Source organism: Hippopotamus amphibius, chromosome 6, assembly GCF_030028045.1.
Source record: "Hippopotamus amphibius kiboko isolate mHipAmp2 chromosome 6, mHipAmp2.hap2, whole genome shotgun sequence".
In the NCBI taxonomy this organism is placed as follows: Eukaryota; Metazoa; Chordata; class Mammalia; order Artiodactyla; family Hippopotamidae; genus Hippopotamus; species Hippopotamus amphibius.
In genome coordinates, this window is record NC_080191.1 from 114770260 (window position 1) to 114790748 (window position 20489).

Sequence of the window (20489 nt, forward strand, 5' to 3'; positions counted from 1 at the left end):
CCTGGGGGGGTAGACCTCCGCCACGGCCGGGGTAGAGCAGCCCATGAAGAAGAGAGGAGCACAGAGGACCATGGAGATGGTGATGATGGTGGCGGCCACGCGGGGAATGGTTTGCAGAGAGAAAACAAAACGCTTCATGAGGATTCCTCCAAACAGCATCCCCAAGGCAGCAGCGGGGAGGTTCACCGCACCTACAGACAGAGAGAAGATGGTGTGGGTGCACAGGCTTCAGGGTGTGCGTGGGCTACACACCAAGCTGGACCACAGAGAAGGTGGCATGGCTTCCTGAAGGGACATTCGATATGTTTAAGTGCAATAGTAATAGACGGCATTAATTGAGCATTTATTGCAGGTATCTTGCCATGGTGGATTGTCCTGCCCGTGCAAAGAATAAAGAAAGAAGTGGGGCCTTTGTAGCCAGAGGCACGTGGGTTGAAGGTGCACTTACTAAGCACCTTGCATTACCTGGCCCCTCATTGCACTGGGACCACCCGAGGTTAGCAAGGCACTGGTGGTGCCCCCTGCCTGATGTACTAGTCAGAGGCCAAAGGCAAGGGGGGTGAAGTTTCAGCCAAGAGCCACACGGAAGGTCAGGGGTCATGCCCTCACCACCCTGCCACATCCACGTGGTTAAGCTCACCTGTGAGTTGGGCCCCATAATTCCCTTGGGTGCTTGGTGGGACCACATCAATGCTTCTCAACCTCAGCTGCAAAAAACACCAATGCTGGACACTGGGCACCACCCAGAGGTTCTGCTTTCATTGACTGAGGGTGGGCCTGGGCATCTGTATTTCTTAAAGCTCTCCAGGGGAGCCTAAAGTGCAGCGGGGTTGAGAATCACTGGGCCCCATGCTCCTTACCCAGGTGAATGTCTTCAAGTCCTTGGCAAGGAAGGAAAAAACCCAGAGGCATCTTGCCCAGCCCCCAGTTCAATCCTCTCTCTTTCCTCTGTGGCGCCTGGTGCTGTCAGGGCCTTCGGGAGGCGATCAGGCTTGACGGGGAGGAAGGCATCCCCCAGCCTCCGCCCACTCCTGCCCGGAATGATAGGGGCCTAAGAATTCTGCCAAGAACATTCTAGATTGCCAACCAGGAAAAATGTTCTTAAAATTCTTTCTGTCGGGCAAGACTCCTCTGGCCCCTGCCTGTGCCGGGTCTGGCGGCGCCCGGCCCTGGATGGGCGGCAGGAAGGCCCAGCCGCTGCAGTGCCCTGGGGACTCACCGATGAGGAAGTTGGCATAGGCTGCGGAGGCGCCATACTGCTTCTCCAGGAACTTGTTGAGGAAGGTGGAGAGGCCGGCAATGACGGAGGAGAAGGTGCACTGGGCCAGGACCACCAGCATGAAGAGCGGGTTTATCAGGAGCCTCAGGAAGATGCGGGGGAAGCCTGCCAACAGACTGCCGTCAAGGCCGGGCCTCCGGGCAGTGGTCACAAGGTCTGCGCCACTGGCCGCTGCCCTTCCTTCCCACCAGACAGCTCCTCTTGCTTCCTCAGGGCAGAATCCAGGCCCCGAGCTGTTCAGTGGCCAGTCAGGGGCACACGGCCACTCAGACGCCACTCAACATGCCCAGGGGCTGAATACAATGAGGGCAGGCCTGGAAGAAATCAGGCGGAGGGTAATCACACATGACGGCCACGTCCGTGTGGAGGGAGGCGAGAGGAGGACGTGGGCCAGACCGTGGGGGTGGGGCTGCCTCTGCCTGAATTTGGGTCTCCTGCTCTCTGCAAAGCAGCAGTCACCAGGGCCCCTGGCAGAACCCCTCGTGAGGGCGGGCCAGTTGCAGACCACCTGCTCCAGCGGCCTCTCACCACACCCAATACCACACGGGCTGGGCTGCCCCGGACCGCCCCCACCCCAAGCCGGCCCACCCAGAGCCGCTGGGCCACTCAGTTACGTTTAATGAAATCCACCAGGGAGCCTCTTGACTTGGCCTCTTCCACCTTCCTTGCCTCGTCCGCTATGGCAGGAGTCCTCTGAAGGCAGCAAAGTGGGTGAGTATTAATGGCCAGGTTCCCTGCAGCCATCTTCCCGGGGCCCTCGATCCTTCTAGGCTTAGTGGCTCAGGGTTGGGCCGTGGTCAGCCACCCCGGGTGTGTGTGGGAGGGCGTCCAGAGCTATTAGCGCCTGCGTGTCAGTGAGCCCGGTGCTTTGGCCGCTGACCACGACGCATCCACGTCAGGGCCTCCCAAGATATTATTTCGTATCTGGGCATGTTATTTCATATCTAACTGTTGGCTGATGCCAAGAGGCATCTGAGGGGATCTCACCCCTTGTCTGTCTGCCATGGCTACACTTCTTCCCTGTCCTCAGATTCCAGGGGCTGAAGGTTTCTGGGACACTCTGGTCTAGGATGACCTCTGTTTCCAACTGTCTCTTTCAATCTCCTCTACGGAGTCCCTTCTTTCTTCTGGGCCCGAAGATGGGTCCTGTTCAAGGCTCTGACCTGGCTCTTAGCCTACACTTTCTGTGCAAACCTCCTCAGTGAGCTTGCCTTCTGCTTCCAAACTTGTCTGTTGCAGCCTGAAGGCCCCCAGCTCTGCACCACCACATGAACGCAAGGCCCCTGAGCTCTGACACCGTTAGGATCCCCCAGAGGACTCATCACCAGGCCTAGGAGCTCCCATTCGTTTAGCGCTTTCTCCACGGTGGGCACCGTGCTCAGGGCTCTGCACACAGCGTCCCATTCCTCACAACCTCCTCCCAAGGTAACTGCTCTATTTCCAGTATTTTAAAGTGGAGGAAACTTAGGAGCAAGGAAACTGGCCAGGAGCCCTCAGCAAGTGGCAGAGCTGGGCTCAGACTCAGGTGTGCCTCACCCCCCCCCCCACCCCCACTGTGCTACCAACCTTTGAAATTCCTCCCCGAGACAAGAGACAAGCCGCGGCGCCTCTACCCTCGCCCCTCTCCCGGCTGGGCCTAGACCTCACACACCACACTGCCGACGGCCAGCTCTGCCTCCGGCTCTGAACCTTGGCACAAACTTTAGCCCCTCTCAGCTCACTGCGGAGTCCCTCTCGGCACTTCCTCCGAGGACATCTACCCCTGCCCTTGCCTCAGCTGTCCAGCAGCCATGGCCCTGGCCCTCAGCTACAACCCCCTTCTCTACGCTGGCCTCATCCGATCTCCAGCCTTCATTCCTTCCCAACTCCCCAGCCTCGACCTCGACCCAGCGGAAACCTGTCACTCAGAACTTCATGGGATCAGAACAAGTTTTAGACCCTTCAGCCTAATGTCAAGGCCCATACCCAGACTTCTCCCTGCTGTTTTCCATTCTCGTCTTTCCTTGATTTTTCTCGCCAACAGGTATGACTGGGAGATGCAGGGCAGATGAGTCTGCTCAAAGTATGTTCCATTCACAGCCCACCCTCACACTTTTCAGCACTAGGAATCCCCTTCTTACTCAGTCCTTTAGGGTTAGACACGACTGGTCCTATTACATGCAAAAGTCAACTGCTCCAGGTTGTATATTCAGCTTTTACTGGCTCTTAATTCTTTATCCCACTTTAGATGAACTCAGTGTTTCCCCAAACTACATTTCTTGGAGCCCTCTGAATCCCTGAGATGCTAACATGGTAAGGGAACACTGATGAGATACCATCTTTTGGAGATTTACAAGCACTCTCACCTCTCAAAGCCGCTGAGAAGTCCTGCATCATGAAACTTGTTTAGATTTCACCCAGAATTTACTTAACTTGCTGCAACCTCTCAGCTCTGTTTACTTGCTACCCCTACCTCCCTTTATTAAACTCTTATAATAGGTAGAATTGTGGGTTCTCAGAAGCTTACCTCCATTCCTCTGGGCATTGCTCGAGGAAAGAAAAAAAAGGGGAAAGAGGTGACAACCAGGCAGGCTGAGGAAATGAGCAGGCCCAGCCACCAGGCTCCTATCCATCGGGGGTCTCTGGGGCTCAAGTTAACTGTAGCTGAAGAGAAAACAAAGGACATAAGTGTTTGTTGAATGAACGCATGATCTCACCTTACTGATCGGGGGACCTTTCTTCCCATGATGGAGAAGAGGTAAGCTGTGAGCTAGCATTTTGGTCAACACAACATTCTCTCTCCAGGCCATTCTGGTCTTCCCAGAGAACAGAGGCCACTGCGAGGATCAGTGAGGTTAACCTTGGTCTGCAAGTGCCATTTCATTGGTCAATTTCAAACCCATGTATTTGTGGTTTCCAAACCTGCACTCTTAATCACTGAATGCTACTGCCATTGAATTTTATTGATCCCTAAGAAAGGAGGCCTCATAATCTTTACGAGCTTAAAAAAAAAAAAAAAGAAAACAAAACGAACAAACAAAAAACAACCACCAACAGAGCATGCTACTGGGCCTCAGAAGGACATGCTTTCTCCCTTGCAGTCTCCTATCCACGTCTAAGGGTCTGCCATTGTGTTTCTCTTTGTAAACAAATGACATGGGCATGGAAGCAGGGAGAAGGTAGCAGAAGAGCCCTCAGCCCAGCACTGTCCTAGGAACTGTCCCTGGTGGACTGGGAGCTCAGTTGCTAGTCTCTTTGGGCAATGAAGAGCCAGGACCCAACTCAGGAAGTGCCAGCGAAGGGCAAAGATGGTTTGACCTTCAGCAGACAGTTCCCGTCGTTTTGCCCTTTCATTTGAAGTACAGGTGGCTGACAATATACATCAGGCATGTTCTAAACATTGCAACATCTCTATTTCACCATCCTTAGCCCCTTTTTACAGATGAGGAAGCTGAGGAGCAGAAAGATGAAGATACTTGCCCAAGATCACTCGGCTAGTAGAGGTGGAACCAGGATTAGACACAGGTTCTCTACTACCTGTGCCCACTTGGTTAAACACGATGTTACACCCTTCTGGATGGGAGTCATAATCCATGTGTGTGTTTTATGTAGTGTTTCTTCTTTTCCCCAAGAAAGCTTTTATCAGTATTTTTTAAACAGTCAAAACCATCTTCAAATCAAAGAATCATAGAGCTATTTTTAATATCACCACCAAGACAGGCAGCTGTGGTGGCAATACCGGAGGCCCTGCCCTAGGTCTCAAGGTTTCCTGCTGCAGAAAGTGTGTTTTCTTCAGCAGTGCACCCACCGCCCACCTCACCCACCTCCCCCCCCCCCCCCACCCCCAGCACACACTCTCTGCTCCTGGCTTGTCTGAGGCTGACGACTGCAGTTGGGAGGGAGGGAGTGGGTGGTGAGGGGATCTTGAGCAACTAAAGTCCAAGCTTCATCCTCTGCCCTGATTGGCTGGGGGTTGTGGTCCTGGCACATACTCACCTGTATCCACCCTGCCGTAGTCCACAAAGATCTGCAGCATGACCGAGCCCAGCAGGTACCCAAAAGCCGGTCCAAATACAGCGATGGCAAATAAGATGGCTGGAAAGGGGAGAGGGGAAAGGAGGCTGAGGGGGATTAAGCGGGTGGCAGCCCCGGGCTCTTTCCTGAGACGGCACCCCATCTGTCCCCTGGCCCTGACAAGTCCACACCTGTGGCATTTCCCACAGACAAGGCCGGAGCCACTCAAGATGCTGAGATATGCAGAACCAAAGCTGTTTCTCTTCTAGCCAAATGCCAGAGAGAGCCGCTTGCCAGGAGAGAAGCAGACGCCTTGGCATTTACAAATGTCGGCCCCGCTGCTGGTGGGCAAAGCTGCTTGCAGGCATGATGTGGCAGCCCCGGGGGAGCTTGTGGGCCACAGCGCCTGTGGACGTGGTCTCGGCCATGGGCCCTGCGGAGGCTCAGGGTGGCCTGTTCTAAGGGAAGGACTTGGTCATCTGCTACCTGCTTTCCGTGTGCTTCTTCGAGGCCGACTTGTCCTAAGTGGATGGCTCAGGAGATATGTGAGCCTGGCCTGTGCCCGGACTGGAGAGCAGCAGGAGACAGCCCTGGTGGAGAAGCTGCCCTGTTCCCTGCCCGTGACGGAGGGGTCATGTAGATCACCTCAGGTACTCCCACGCCCCCAGTGCACAGAGACGGTGGGCCCCGTGCTGCTGGTGAGGAGCAGGGCCTGGGCTCAGCTGTGCGCCCAGGGTCACACAGCGGGTGGGCCCCAGCGCGGGCACTCAGACCAGGGGTGTCAGATCCCCAGACCTCTGCACGTCCCCACCCACCCCCGCCCTGCGGCCTTCAAGGCCGACTCACAGATGTACAGGGGCGAGTTGTTGGGCTCCGAGAAGTCGTCCACGTAGGAGATCCCGAACGGCTGGATGGGCACCGTGCCGATGCCCGCCAGCAGCTGGGCCACCACCATCAGACCCCACATGCTGCTGGTCTCCTTGCGGGCGTCCTGGGGGCTGCTGTGGCACTTGCTGGGGCGCAGGCCCTGCCCGTGTTTCTGACAGAGCTCGGTCTGGAGGTGGCTGCCGTTCCCTGCAATGAGACAGTGCGTGCCGGTCACCCCCACGCCAGTGTCCTGGCCGCAGCAGCTGGCCTCCAGACCCGGCCTCTCTCCCAGGGCTTCTGGGAGCGGCTCTAGAAAAAAGGTGAGAGGTGGGGAGAGGGTGAGATCCCTGCTCTCAGCGGGCGCAGCCCCTGTCGGGCGGGAGAGACATCCTCCCCTCCCGGGGATCCATTCCTTCTCCTCTCTGGGTACAGGCGGGGGGCTGGACGTGGAGAGATCAGTAGCTTCCTCCCTGGAGGCAAGCCTGCCAGCTGGGAAAGGGGGGGCCAAGATCAACGCCCAGGCTTGTCGGCCTTCCGCGCCCCTGTGCGCAGCCTCAGGCCAGGGCCCCCAAGGCGTGGTTCTCTTCAGCAGGACAGAGGTCATTCTGTGCCACGGAAGACAGTGTCCCCCCTGGCCCGGAATGCTCCCTAGGGTCACGGCTCCCAGAACCCTCATTCCTGGACGAGCCTGGCACTGGGTCACGTTAGAGAGCCCTGCCGCCAAAGGCGTTGAATGTACTTGCCCAACCTGCCAGCTCCCAAGGATCAAGAACCTGGGAAGCTGAAGGGACCTTGAGACACGCTGGTTCAAACCCTCCTGTTACAGATGGGGGTGGGGTGGGGTGGGGGGGGTGAGGCTGCACCCAAAGGAGCCAGGCTGCACCTTCTGTGAGGGCCCCAGAGGACCCAGTGTGGCCTGTAGGCGCCGGTGCCTGTGGCTTTGGGGACCTGGCCAGGCTGGACTGCAGCTCCTACACCTCTCTTTCCAATTTGGCCCACACGCAACAATGAGCACTGTCAGCTCTCCAAGGCCCTGAGGGCTCCTGAGGGTTCCTTTCCATGAGATGCCTTCTTTTCTGGCTTTGTAGAGGCCAATGGGAACCACTGACATCACTGATCCCGCTCCGTGGGGTTCAGTGTCACTCTCATTTGTGGTCCTCCCAGAGTGGCAGAACTCTGAGCTGGGCGGGCCTCACAGAGAGGAAAAATGAGGGCCATGGATAAGATGTCCATCACACTGGACTCTGCCAAGTGCTGCTGAGCTCAGGGCTGCTCCAGACAGTAGGGCTGGGGAGGGAGTCTGCCCTCCTCATCGTCCCCTCCTCTCCCCCAGACACACGTGCTTGTCCAGCCTGGCCCTACCATCCCCTATCCTCCATACTAGTGTTCGTGTAGGACACGTTTGAAAACTGCTGGCCTAGGTGGGGGCCAGGGAGGCCTGTCCCTGGAAAAGTAAAGAGGACCAAGATGCCTGTCTGGTCAAGGTCATTCAGACCTGACACAGCTGTGTGCAGGGAAGCTGTGTGCACCCAGGCCAGTGGCCAGCCCCAGACTTTGGTTAGTGCCCCTCTGCACCTTCCTCCTCCCAACCCACACCCATCTTCCCACCTTTCAGTGCAGGGTTTGGGTAGAGACTGGTCTAACCACATGGGTAAACAGGAGGCAGCCTCTTAGCATTCAAGTGAGGATGTAACCTTGTTGACATGGAAAGACAGCTGTAACATCTTCTAGATTCAAAAACTAACTAGTAGTTTGGAGAAGAATATGATCCCTAATTTATAAAGCTTCTGTGGCCTAACTGAATACACAGAGAAAAACTCTGGAAGACCATGGCTCTCTTGGAGTGATGGGATTGTGGTGATCTTTGTGTGTGTGTGTGGTTGCCTAAGCGCACTTTCTAATTTTTCTATAATGAACACATGATACTTTTGAAATAAAGCAACAGCAAAAGTTTTTAAATTAAAAACACTGTTTCATAAAAAATATATATAGCCAAAACTTAACAATGTCTCTCCCACTTCTTATTCCTTTGTTCCACAGCCATTGCCCTAGGCCCACGTTTCTCTGCCCACCCATCTTCCCCAATGCCTCTCCCTGGTGGGCTTTGGGCCTTGCTCTGACTTACATGCTCTATCGTAGAGACCCAGGTTCCAGCGCCAGCATTTTAAGCTTCCATTTCCTACACAGGCAGACACTGCCAAGGCTGTGACGTACATTGTGTTCTGCTCACAGAGGTTACTGGCCCACCTAAGTGGCTGCTTTGGGGCACAGCTGGTATTTGAATCCATGTGCTCCTGACTCAAAGTCCTTAATGAAATCAAGTCTGAAATGGCAGCTTTGAAAAGACACAACACATGTTTTGTGGAGGAGCCAGGCCAGGGAGATTCCCCTACTCATCCCTGGTTACATTCAAATGCATGAGCCCTCTGACCTCTGCAGGTGGCTGGGAACTTCCTCCCAGGTAGAGGTATCCTGGAAAGGGGCTGGCTGCTGGGAGTTTTGCTGAAATCCAAGAGACAAAGGGACGAAACAAACACATCGTATGAAGAGTCGAGAAATTGGTTCTGGGGACATAAGCCAAACACAGTAAGACAAATGCTGTATGATCTCACTTGTATGTGGAATCTAAAATAGTCAAACACATAGAAGCAGAGAGAAGAATGGGGGAGGGGAATGGAGAGGTGATGGTGAAGGGTATGAAGTTTCAGTCCTGTCAGATAAGTTCTGGAGATCTACTAGATAGCATAACGCCTATAGATAACAATACTGCACTCTATACTCAGAATTGACTAACAGGGTAGATCTTAAGTGTTCTTAACACACACACACACACACACTAATAATAATAAAGGGGCAGAAGGAAACTTTGGGACGTGATAGATATGTCCGTGGCCTTGACCATGACGGTTTCATGGGTATATACTCATCCTCCAACTCGTTTTTTTCTATTTGTTTTTTTTATATATATATTTTTTTTACAATAAACTGCATATATTTAAAGTGTACAATTTGATATCTTTTTTCTCATTAGTAATATATATATGGCAATCCCAATCTCCCAATTCATTCTCCCCCAACCCCCCACTTTCCCCACTTGGTGTCCATATGTTTGTTCTCTACATCTGTGTCTCTATTTCTGCCTTGCAAACTGGTTGATTTGTACCATTTTTATATATTCCGCATATATGTGTTAATATACGATATTTATTTTTCTCTTTCTGACTCACCTCACTCTGTGTGACAGTCTCTAGGTCTATCCATGTCTCTACAAATGTCTCAATTTCACAAACATTAAGTTTTATATATTAATATGTACAGCTTTTTACATGTCAATCACATCTAAATAATGGCATTTTTTTTTTAAAGAAAGAAAAACTGGTTTTAGCCCTAGGTAGCTGTGTGATCTTGAGCAAGTTTCTGAACCTCTCTGAGCCTCAGTTTCCCTTTAGGCAGAGACCATAAGGTGGCTGGATATGGAGAGTCTCTGTGGGTCATTAAAGGGCTAGAAGGCTATGGTTCCAGAAAGGGGAGCAGGCATGAAGAGTGGGACCTGCTGGACCGTCAGCGTGGCTGACGGCTGTGCCTGCCCCCTTGTAGGAAGTGTGGTGGGGCTCAGTGATGCTGCAGGGGCCTGGTGCTCAGGATGGTCACTTTATCAAAGCACAAAACTGTGAAATGTTCCTGCTGAGGAGGAGGAACACCCCTCGCCGCACTCAGGAACTCTCCCGCCAACACCACCACGTGTGCAACACTCAGAACCAGAGGTGTGGTGCAGGCAACTCACGCTCGTCTCCAGGGGGAGGCCCAGGGGGCCGCAGACAGGCAAGGCCCACAGATGTTGGAGCGGCTGGACTGGGAGCCTGGGGTCTGGGTTCTAGTCCTGAATCTGTGACTCCCCACATCAGTGACCTTGACTTTGAAAGACCTCAGAGGATTCTGTGGAAGGGACCACACGGAGGGTGGACGGTTGCCAGAGGGTTGGGGGGTGGAGCGTCAGGCTCACAGCTCACTTTGAGCCCTCGGTGTGGCAGCCACACGGGACACCCAGGCAGAGGAGCGTGTGCACACTGTGGGCTGTGCTAGTCTTCAGAAAAAGACCCCACTGCCCTTCTCAAGACCATATGGGCAGGTTCAGGAATGAGGAGGACAGAGTAGGCTGCCTGGCCTGGGCCACCCTCCAACCTGCGTTGCCAACTGGCCAGGTGTAGCCTTGCGTTCACTCAAACAGTCAGCACACACACCCTGCTCACCTCCTTCTGCCAACTTTGAGCTGACGCACATCTGAAGGGCTCGTAAATAAGAAAGCTTCTGCCAAGTTCTCAAATGGGCATTTCTTTTCGGAAGAGTCAAATTTCAAGTAGATTTTGTACAAGGAAAAGAGCAATGCTTGGAGTTCCCTAAAACCAGGGGCTGCTGTCACTGGCAAATGTGCTTGGCTGAGCTGCCTGTCTCTGTCTAGGTGTGACAGCAGCTCCCTGTCATATGTTTTGTCAGCTATACGGGGTGACAGGGCCAGGTCTCCTTTATGTGCAAGGATGGTGTAGAGATCACCCGGAGGCAAATGACCACACTGGGAAAGAGATGCAAAGAACTGGCCCCTGCTCCCAGTGCAGCCACTGAAGGACCACACCCAGGCCCATCAGCTGCAGTGGACGACGCCTGCCTCACAGGGGAAAGCTGGGATGCTGAGACCTGAAAAGACACCTGGACCACATTGCATTCACTCTCGGTTCTTCAGTTACTTGGCCAATAGCGACTGAGGGCAGGCACTCTGCTGGGGTGACTGAAGCAGGCACAGGTGCTGCCCTTCCAAAGCCTTCTGTCTGCTGTGGTGCACACATTATCAAAGAAGCAACCGCAACATCGCCAAAACATCGGTCAAATCAAAACCACAGTGAGATGTCACTTCCCACCCTTCAAAAAACAGAAAACAAGCATTGGGTAAGATGTGGAGAAATTAGAACCCTTGTGCATTGCTGGTAAGAATGTAAAATGGTACAGCCACTATGGAAAACAGCATGGAAGTTCTTCAAAGAATTAAAAATAGAAGTACCATGTTATCCAGCATTTATACTTCTGGGTATTTACCCAAAAGAATTCAAAGCCGAGACTTGAACAGATATTTGTACCCCAGTGTCCACAGCAGAATTATTCACAAAAGCCAAAAGGTGGAAACAACCCAAATGTCCGTCAATGGATGAATGGATAAACCGAATGTGATATACACATACAATGGAATTCTGACACGTGCTACATACAAAATGAATGAACCTTGAAGATATTATGCTAACTGAAATAAGCCTGACACACAAGTACGAACATTGCATGGTCCCATTTATACGAGGAACCTAGAATAGACAAGTTCATAGAAACAGAAAGCAGAATGGTGGTTGCCAGGCAGGGGCTGGGGGGGAGGAGGAAGAGGGAGTTAGTGTTTAAAGTGTACAGTTTCCGTTGGGAAAGATGAAAAAGTTCTGGAGATGGATGGTGATAATGGTTGTACAACAGTGTGAAAGTACTTAATTCCCTGAATTGGACACGTTAAAATGGCAATTTTTATGTTATGTATATGTTACCACAATAAAAAAATACAGCCTGGTATCCACTGAGTTGGGAGACGACAGCGTACCACCTCCTCCCCTACCACGTGGGGGAAGCACCTAACCCAGTGTTTTGGGGAGAGGGTTTGGGAAGGATTCCCTGAGAAGGTGGCCTCTGAGCTGAGCAGAGTCAACAGGAGGTGACAGAAAAGCAGTGGTGAGGAGGGGAGAGCTGAGAGGTTCAGTGGGGTCGGTTTGCAAACACAGCCAGGGCGAGGCCAGCCGCTCCTAGAGGGAGGATGTGTCCCGTGAAGGGGCCTGGATTACATCCTAAGGAGCACCTGGAGGGTGAGGGGGGCAGTACCACTCGCACGCTGAGGGATCGCCACCAGTTTCAAGGCCTGTGTGTAGCCAAGAGCTACTTTGGGGGTAGAATAGGCAAGGCTGCGTGTTGCACGAGCGGCAGGCAGGCAGGGAGGGCTGGTCCGCTCCATGGCTGTGAGCACAGGGATGCTCGGCCCACAGCGAGTGTGTGTCAGACACACAAGGCCAGGCTGGTTGCAGGGCAGCAGGAGGCTGGGAAACAAAGGGCCAGAGATTAAGTGTTTCTTTTAAGAGTTCTAGTTCTTGATTTTGCCGATTCTTATTTCATTAATGTCACATTTATTAGAACATTGTTGCTGGCAAAATTATTTTTGTGTGCGCCTTTTAATTTCATCAAAGGTCGTAAACATGTTGACTGGCTCATTAAGTCTTCACATGACACATTGCACAGTGCACCAACGCCACAAAAATCCTCATGAAATTTCACCTAAGGAAGTGTCCAGGAGGCAGAATTCTCTGGGGATCTTTTAACCGTTATCATTAACTTTTAGAATGTCAGATTACATGTCAGAAACTGCCTTTATGAAAAATGTGTATTTAAAAAAATCACCAATTGGCCCCAATTGAAGCCAAGTCTACCAAGCTCCTCTTTGGCTACATTCCAAATTGATTCAAAACCTCCCAACAAACTCTGTTTTCCTTATGCGAGCCCTAAATGGGGCCAAATGCCCCCTGGACCAGGCTCTGACACCGGAGGAAGGGAAAGAGCAGCTCCTTCGCTTGGGAAGCAGCAGCTGGCTGTCGGTCCTGGAGGCAGGGTGCGGTGGTGGGTAGGGCTCACCGCTCCCTGGCTTTTTGCGGAGAAGTTGTCTGTGTCAGAGACAGGGTATGAGCTTTCCAGGAACTCATGCCTGGGCCTTCCTACAGTGATGGCTCTGGCCAGCTCACTGTGGTGAGGACAGAGTCTTCTAGAATTTAGCAAGTGAGGCTCTTCTCTTAAAAAGAAGACAGTGATACTGAAAAGATCTTGTGTCACGACCTGTTGGCAGAACCGGGGGGCTCAGCTTTCTGCAGCCCACCCCACCCCTCTCCTCCCTGGAGAAGAAGAGCTCGGCCTACGTGAAGAAGAAAGAGCAACCTCTCCCTGTTTCTCAGGTGTTCCAGCAAAAGCTCCCCACCCAGTCTTCTCCTTTGACTTACAGACACTCACTGCCCTCCACCTCCCACCTGCCCACCATCAGATCCTGTGATACAGTCAGAGAAATGCCTGCCTCCTCCAGCTTCCGCCCTGAGGTGCCTGGGAAAGGGAGGGAGGGGGCGTGTTCGTCAGCTGGCTGTCAGTCTGTTTCTCATCTTCCCTGAGGCCCACTTCTGGAAGGCTCAAGTTTATCAGAGCGCATTCTTCTTCCCACAAGACACCAGAGGTCTAGCCGTGCCAGTTTTCACAGGGTTGTGAGATGCTAACTAGAAACAGGCCGGGACCTCTCCCCTCCTCCAGCTGCCCCCGCACCAGCCCAGCTGCACACCAGTCAACCCTCTGACTCATCCCGCAATTTACATACACAGAATTTCAGCTCTAATTTCTGAAACCCTCCGTGGGTTTGGAAAGTGGGGACGCGGTGGCAGGAAGGGCTACCTCCCTGGAATGGGACCCATGGAGACAGGCGGATCTGGGCAGACGAAGGTCTAGCCTCTCCATTGTTCAAAGACACACATTCCAGGTGTGGCCAGGCTGAGGCCAGTGGGCTGTCAAGGGTCTAATAAGAGGTCTCTGTACAAAGATCCGGCACTGGGGCCAAGAGAGGACCCTAGAAGGGTCGAGCAACATAGGAAGGCTATGGCAAGTGGGCTTTCCTTTGACATGTCCTTCTCGTCGTTCTGGTAGAGGAAAGAGAATTCTGCCAGGAAGCAGGGGGGCGGCACCTTGAGAGCCATCTGTTACCTCCCCACTCAGAAGGGGGCACCTCCAAATGAGGAGCGGGTGAGGAGCAACACCCAACGCTCAAGCAACCGTAGGAGAACAACAGGGAAAGGCAGTGGTGCTTCCAGAGAATTTTCTGGAAGCGTGGCCAAGGTGCCAAGCCTCTGGCTATCAGCAAACTCCTGGAACCTCATTCAGAATGTTCCACTCTGAAGGACGTATTTCCTCATCCTCCTAAACTCGGCTACTCAACTGTTCTTCCCGAAACTCTGGCAACGCCCACCGGCAGGCCTGGAACAGGCTGTTCCGAAGGCACTCATGATTGAGATCTCAAAGTCATTTGTAAAGTGACTTGTTTGCATATCAGAAGTGACTGGGTCCCCAGTGGCGTTCACAAAGCCTTGTCAGTGCATCACGCCCCCGTGATAACGTGTTCTCTTGCAACCAGACTGAGCCTCCACTTAGGAAATGATTTCTATGATTTCTATGGGTATGTGCATTTTGACATTCACTTTGGGAAACCAGGAGAACATAATCTTCTGCACCAGCAGAAACCAACAGAGCCGAGGGTTGACGGCCTGTGTCACATGGTGGAGCAGGGCAAGGAATTCATATTTTGAAGTCAGACAGACCAGGTTCAAATCTTGGTTCTGCGGCTCACGGGCCAGGGAACTCTCAGCACCTTAGTCTCGTCATCTCCAAAACAGACATAGATGATAATACCTACCTTGTAATGTTCCTATTCACGTGAAAACTAATAAAAACATCATAACCTGGGATACAGTGATCACACAATAAGATCAGTTTTCACTCAAACAGGCCAGAAACTTTGAGAAATTTAAATGGATGAGGGAGACGGCAGAACCCTGGAGACAGGCATCATTGCCCAGGTTTTTAAGAACTTGGAGACCGGTCCAGAAACTAGAGACAAGGAAGATCAGCGCTGGTCACTAGCAATGGGACGGATACATAAAGCAGTCGAGGGCACCTGGGCTGCTGGCAAGGATTCACATCCGTGCAGGGAAAGAGTGAGCTTAGGTGAGCAGAAGAGGGTTCCTCTGCTCTGCTCTCAAGACTGAGTTTCCAACCCTGAGATGGAGGCTGGATGCCCCTTCCCACACAGCCACCCTGGCAGTAGAGGGGCGGGGGGAAATGCCTGCTGGTATGGGGGAGGCCATGTGACCAGTGAGCTGGATGTGAGAGGACAGGTGCACCGTGCGCAGTGTGACAGGCTGGGTACGGCACTGCTGGCAAGGGGCCTGCCCTGGCCCTGCCCCACCCCCACCCCTGCACACGCACCTGCCCCCGGGGAACCTCCACCAGGCCGAGGAAAGAGGCATCGCCCGGCTCAGCTCACCATCAAAACTGTTTTAGTGGATAGGAGGGAAGGAAGACACACCTGAGGGAACAGGATGGTGGCTCGGAGCCATTTCATTTTAGATTCAAAGAGAATGGGTGCCTAATCTGCACCCCCAACTGGGAGTGAAGCAGAACTTATTGTTCGCAGATTTATTAACAGGCCGAAGAGGAGCCATTTGAAGGGAGAAAAAAAAGGGATTCGCCAAACCAACATGAGTTCATCGAGAGCCGGTCACGCCAAACCAACCTCATTTCCTTTGTTAATGGGTCTCCCAGACCGGCAGGAAGCCATAACGTGGTGTTACTTGACTGGAGGAAGCCTTTTGACAAAGCCTGTCATGATATCCTGACAGATATCCAGGCCAGATACAGACACGTGGCTGAGCCCTCTGGGGAGGACTACTCCACGTGTGCCCAGGGCAGGTGCCGACGGGCCCGTGTGACCTGGAAGGTGGTGGCCCTCGCTGTACGCCACACAGCATCGCTGTCCCGGACCTGGGGACAGCGGGGAACAGCCGACAGATGTGTGAATGACATAAATGGCACGAAGCTGGGGCCAGTGGCTAGACAGACAGTCCAGAGGCTGAAAATGCAAAATTAAACCCAAGGCTATAAGGAGGGGCTCCAACCAAAGGGACTGGATCTCATGGAGTCAGTAGGGGCTGCGGTCCCAAAGAATCAGCGCCTGGGCGGCAATGCACACAACAGACGTATTTCTCACAGCTAAGAATTCTTCCTGGAGGCAGAAAGTCCAAAATCGGGGTGCCAGCGTGGTGGGGTCCCGGTGAGAGCCAGACTGCTGACGTCCTGCTGCATCCTCACGGGGCAGAAAGAGAGCCAGCCAGTTCCCCGGCCCCTTCCACACGGGCACAACACCCACCGTGGGGCCCCACTTCCGTGACCTCCCCGCCTCCAAAGACCTGACTCCTCTTTGCTGTTCCTCCCTTTAGATCTCTGAGGCTCACACCCCCTGACAGTGGCCAGTCCAAGCTCTGCATCCTCAGAAGTCCTTTTGTTCCTGAGAGAAACTGCTCCTGCTGGTTTCCTGCCTCCTGGCGGGTAGCTGGCTGCCTGAGTGCGCCTGCTGGTTCCCTGGTCAAGCCTTTGGGCCACAGGAGGTGTCTGGGCACAGCTGCCTCGAGTGTGGCAAGAAGAGCAGACGCTCCTCCCTGTGTCCTCTGGGGGTGCTTGTGGGTCCAAGGCCTCTGTCAGGAGGCATCCGTGGTTTCTTCAAACCACAGTGTCCCACGGGACAGGGGCTGGCACCCTGCTTCTGTGGGGCCATCCCCCACTCTCTAGCAGTCTTCCTGGGGCAACCACAGCCACTGGAATGGGAACCAGCCTTCCTTTTGCACCCTGGGTGCCGATTCTCCCCAGGAGACCCTGTCCCCAGCGTTGGGTGGGCCCAAGACACACAGTCCGCCAGAGGTCCCTGGGACGCCACTCTCCCCACGGGAAGCAGGACGCAGGATGCAGCCTGGCTCCTAGGCGTCCCTCCCCTCCACACCAGACCCAGAGCAGGCCTGCACCCCACAGCCTCGCTCCTGAGCAAGGCAAGTAAGGAACAAGCCTCCAAGGGAGGTGGGGGTCACGCTCAGGTCTCCGTCGGAGACCCAGGAGGACGAGGGATCCTGTTTCCAGCCCAGCCAAGGCGGGGGTTGTGACTCTCCCACAAAGCAGACGTTAAGAGAGCCGGACAGAGGCAAACAGTCTCGGCTCCGCTGCGGGGCCGTGCCTCGGAGGTGCCGGTTCTCCACGGCCCCAGCTCCTTCCCCGGCCTTCCCGTGACACACAACCCAGCAGCCTGGTGTCTTCCGTCATTTCTCCACACGCGTTTCTCCTCTTCCCTATGCGGCGCCCTGAAAATGTGTTCCACATCAAGTCTCATTAGCTTAGCTGTGCTCATTTGCGTGGGGCTATTTTCCTCTCAGTTGACTTAACAACACCCATGTGTTTCGTGACCTCGCCCCCTCCCCCATGGTTGTCTGCTCTTCCTTTTCAGGTGAAATAGATCCAACTGGCCAGGCTGTGCAACTCCCATCCCACTCACCTCCCCCAACACACACATACTCCCCCAGCCCTCCCCACACCCCCCCACCTCACACCCCCCACCCCCACCCCCACCATGCTGCCCCCCACGTCCACCCCTGCCCCCACCTCCACACCCCCCCACGCTCTCCACACCCCCACACCCCCCCACCTCACACCCCCCACCTCACACCCCCACCCCGGCTGTGCTGCCCCCCACGTCCACCCCTGCCCCCACCTCCACACCCGCCCACGCTCTCCACACCTCCCACACCCCCCACCTCACACCCCCACCCCGGCTGTGCTGCCCCCCACGTCCACCCCTGCCCCCACCTCCACACCCCCCCCATGCTCTCCACACCTCCCACACCCCCCCACCTCACACCCCCACCCCGGCTGTGCTGCCCCCCACGTGCACCCCTGCCCCCACCTCCACACCCCCCCACGCTCTCCACACCTCCCACACCCCCCACCTCACACCCCCACCCCCACCCCGGCTGTGCTGCCCCCCACGTCCACCCCTGCCCCCACCTCCACACCCCCCACGCTCTCCACACCTCCCACACCCCCCCACCTCACACCCCCCACCCCCACCCCGGCTGTGCTGCCCCCCACGTCCACCCCTGCCCCCACCTCCACACCCCCCCCATGCTCTCCACACCTCCCACACCCCCCCACCTCACACCCCCACCCCGGCTGTGCTGCCCCCCACGTCCACCCCTGCCCCCACCTCCACACCCCCCACGCTCTCCACACCTCCCACACCCCCCACCTCACACCCCCACCCCCACCCCGGCTGTGCTGCCCCCCACGTCCACCCCTGCCCCCACCTCCACACCCCCCCCATGCTCTCCACACCTCCCACACCCCCCCACCTCACACCCCCACCCCGGCTGTGCTGCCCCCCACGTGCACCCCTGCCCCCACCTCCACACCCCCCCACGCTCTCCACACCCCCACACCCCCCCACCTCACACCCCCACACACGTCCTCCCTCAGGCACCCCCCACCTCCACGGCCCTCAGCGTCCTCACAGAGAAACGCCTCCCTCACACATACACTCACCCTTCCCCCACAAACACACCCCGGTCCCCCCGCGTGTCCCTCCTGCGCGGCCCCCCCAGTGGAAGGACCGCGCGTGGCCCCAGGGTTCCGTGCGGTGGGCTCCGCCCCGGGCCTGCGCGTCCTCCACTGAGGAAGGCGCGCAGTCACGCAGGAGCCCGAGGCTCCCGTCTCCAGGCCCGCCCACCACCCTCCTGCCCCGGGGACACGGCTGATGAACGCGCGAGCGCGCCTGAGGGGCTGCAGACCTCAGGAGTAGAGGACTGGAAAGCGACTCTTCTCTTTCTTTTCTCCGCTGCTCCAAAAATACAACAGCCTCCCCCCGCCCTGCGCCTCCCACAGGAAGCCCCCTCCCGTGCGCATCCATTGTCTGTGTGGGGCCCGCTTCCCTCTGCCCTTGGCTCAGGTCCTCTCGCAGGTTACACCTACTCCGACCAGACACTGGTTTCCGAAGACCCTTCTCTTGTCTCCCAGGAGAACTGGATTCGTGTTGGCCTGTTTCCCATCTATCCAAACCTCTCTGAGCCTTCCAGAAATGGTCTTAGAGGCTTTGGCTTGGTGGCTAGTCTTTTCTCTGAAGGCGCCAGGCATATTTCCGGACCCCACTGACATTTAGAAAATCTAAACATTCATAAATGTCTGCATGGCCTTTTTTAAATGAGCAATTAGTTGTTAAAGGTCTCTGTGATTCCCACAACGTTCAGCTCCTCTTTAATTGTTTCCCCTAAAACACATAGTTACTTTTCATTTCTCACGTTCATTTCTGGAGCAGCTTTGCTCCAAGGGGAAAGACTTCAGCAGTCAACACATGATGATAGGTCTGGGGGTCATTGCTGGTGAGTTAGAGATTTCAAATACCACATCAAGGGAGGGCAAAGAGAAATGTGCTCGACAGCTAACATGGGCCAAGCACCTTACCTACACTATTTAGTTTTAATGTTGCCCTCAGAACACGCTGAAAGTGGAGGTATTATTGTTCCCATTTTACAGATAAAGAAACTGAGGTTCAAAAAGATGAATAGCAGCTTGCCTAAGGAGACTCAGCACGTAAATGGCTGAGCTGGGATTTGAATGTCTACGCTCTCTCTACCCATCGTACCAGGTGGCTCCAACTTAAGTGTCTGGGAATAGAGCAGAACAGCAGCCTCAGCTTCAACCAAGAGATATCCTATGGCCTCACACGTGAAGGTGAAGCAAGGACTATGCCAAAGGAGGAACCCTGCTCCCGCTGGAGCAGAGGACGGCTATACAGTGAGGACCAGGGAGAAGCTGTCTTCAGATGCCTGCAGAACGCCCAGCCCATTGACCGTGAGCTGTCAGACTCTCCAGAGGAAGTAGGTGCTTCCTCATTTGGGACCCTAGTTTACCCAGCATAATACATGTAATTGTCCCCACCACTGCTGGTTATAAAAGCCACTGCTTAATGGTTACTGCACGTGCCAGCCATTTGGCTAAATTCAGAGCACACATCATTCAGCCCTTGCAGCCCTGCAAGGGAGGGTCCATTTCACACAGGTAGGAACTGAGACAGCTGCAGAGGAAGTGGCCCAAAGCCATGCCATTAGAGGGTCTCAGAGCCCAGCTTCAGACCCAGGACTGTCCAGATTCATGACACCATTCAGGGTGGCACATTTAATGAAAGATGTGTGCCTGAGGATTTTTTATTGCATAATTTAAATTGCATAATTTATGATATGCATGATTTTAAATTGCATAATTTAAAACTGAAGTTCCCATGGGAATACGTTTGAAGTAAGAGTCGCGTTTCAAACTTTTCCCATGAAGTGAGACTTTATGAATATTTCTGTTTGCACATATTAGCATAGCACCTGCCCCCGCTGCACTGGCACCCACAGCTCCAGCTAGATCCCACGGATGTGGCTCCTGGGCCAAAGTCCTCCTTATCCCAACCCCCTGGCACCAAGAAGATGCCCTGAGGTATCCCAGCCCTGAGCACCTCCAGCTGCTGCTCTGATTCCAGTCAGCGTGAAGAAGACTGTGTCCTATCGTTGCAAATAGAATTTACACAGGGCTAAGAGCATCGAGGCAGAGTGTTTGCCTTGGAGCAGGGAGGAGGGTGATGGAAAGGACCCAAGCCGCCTGACCATCCCTAACA

General features: G+C 54.4%; 1 protein-coding gene across 1 annotated transcript in view; it reads right to left on the reverse strand.

The window, feature by feature from the left end:
• SLCO2A1 (solute carrier organic anion transporter family member 2A1) overlaps nt 1-20489 on the reverse strand; it is a 76858-nt gene that overhangs the window by 13050 nt on the left and 43319 nt on the right. The window contains exons 4-9 of the mRNA XM_057740241.1: nt 6119-6346; nt 5255-5353; nt 3786-3922; nt 1894-1972; nt 1220-1384; nt 2-191 (exon numbers count right to left, since the gene is read on the reverse strand). Coding sequence (XP_057596224.1) covers nt 2-191; nt 1220-1384; nt 1894-1972; nt 3786-3922; nt 5255-5353; nt 6119-6346 — 898 coding nt within the window. The remainder of the gene's footprint in view (nt 1; nt 192-1219; nt 1385-1893; nt 1973-3785; nt 3923-5254; nt 5354-6118; nt 6347-20489) is intronic.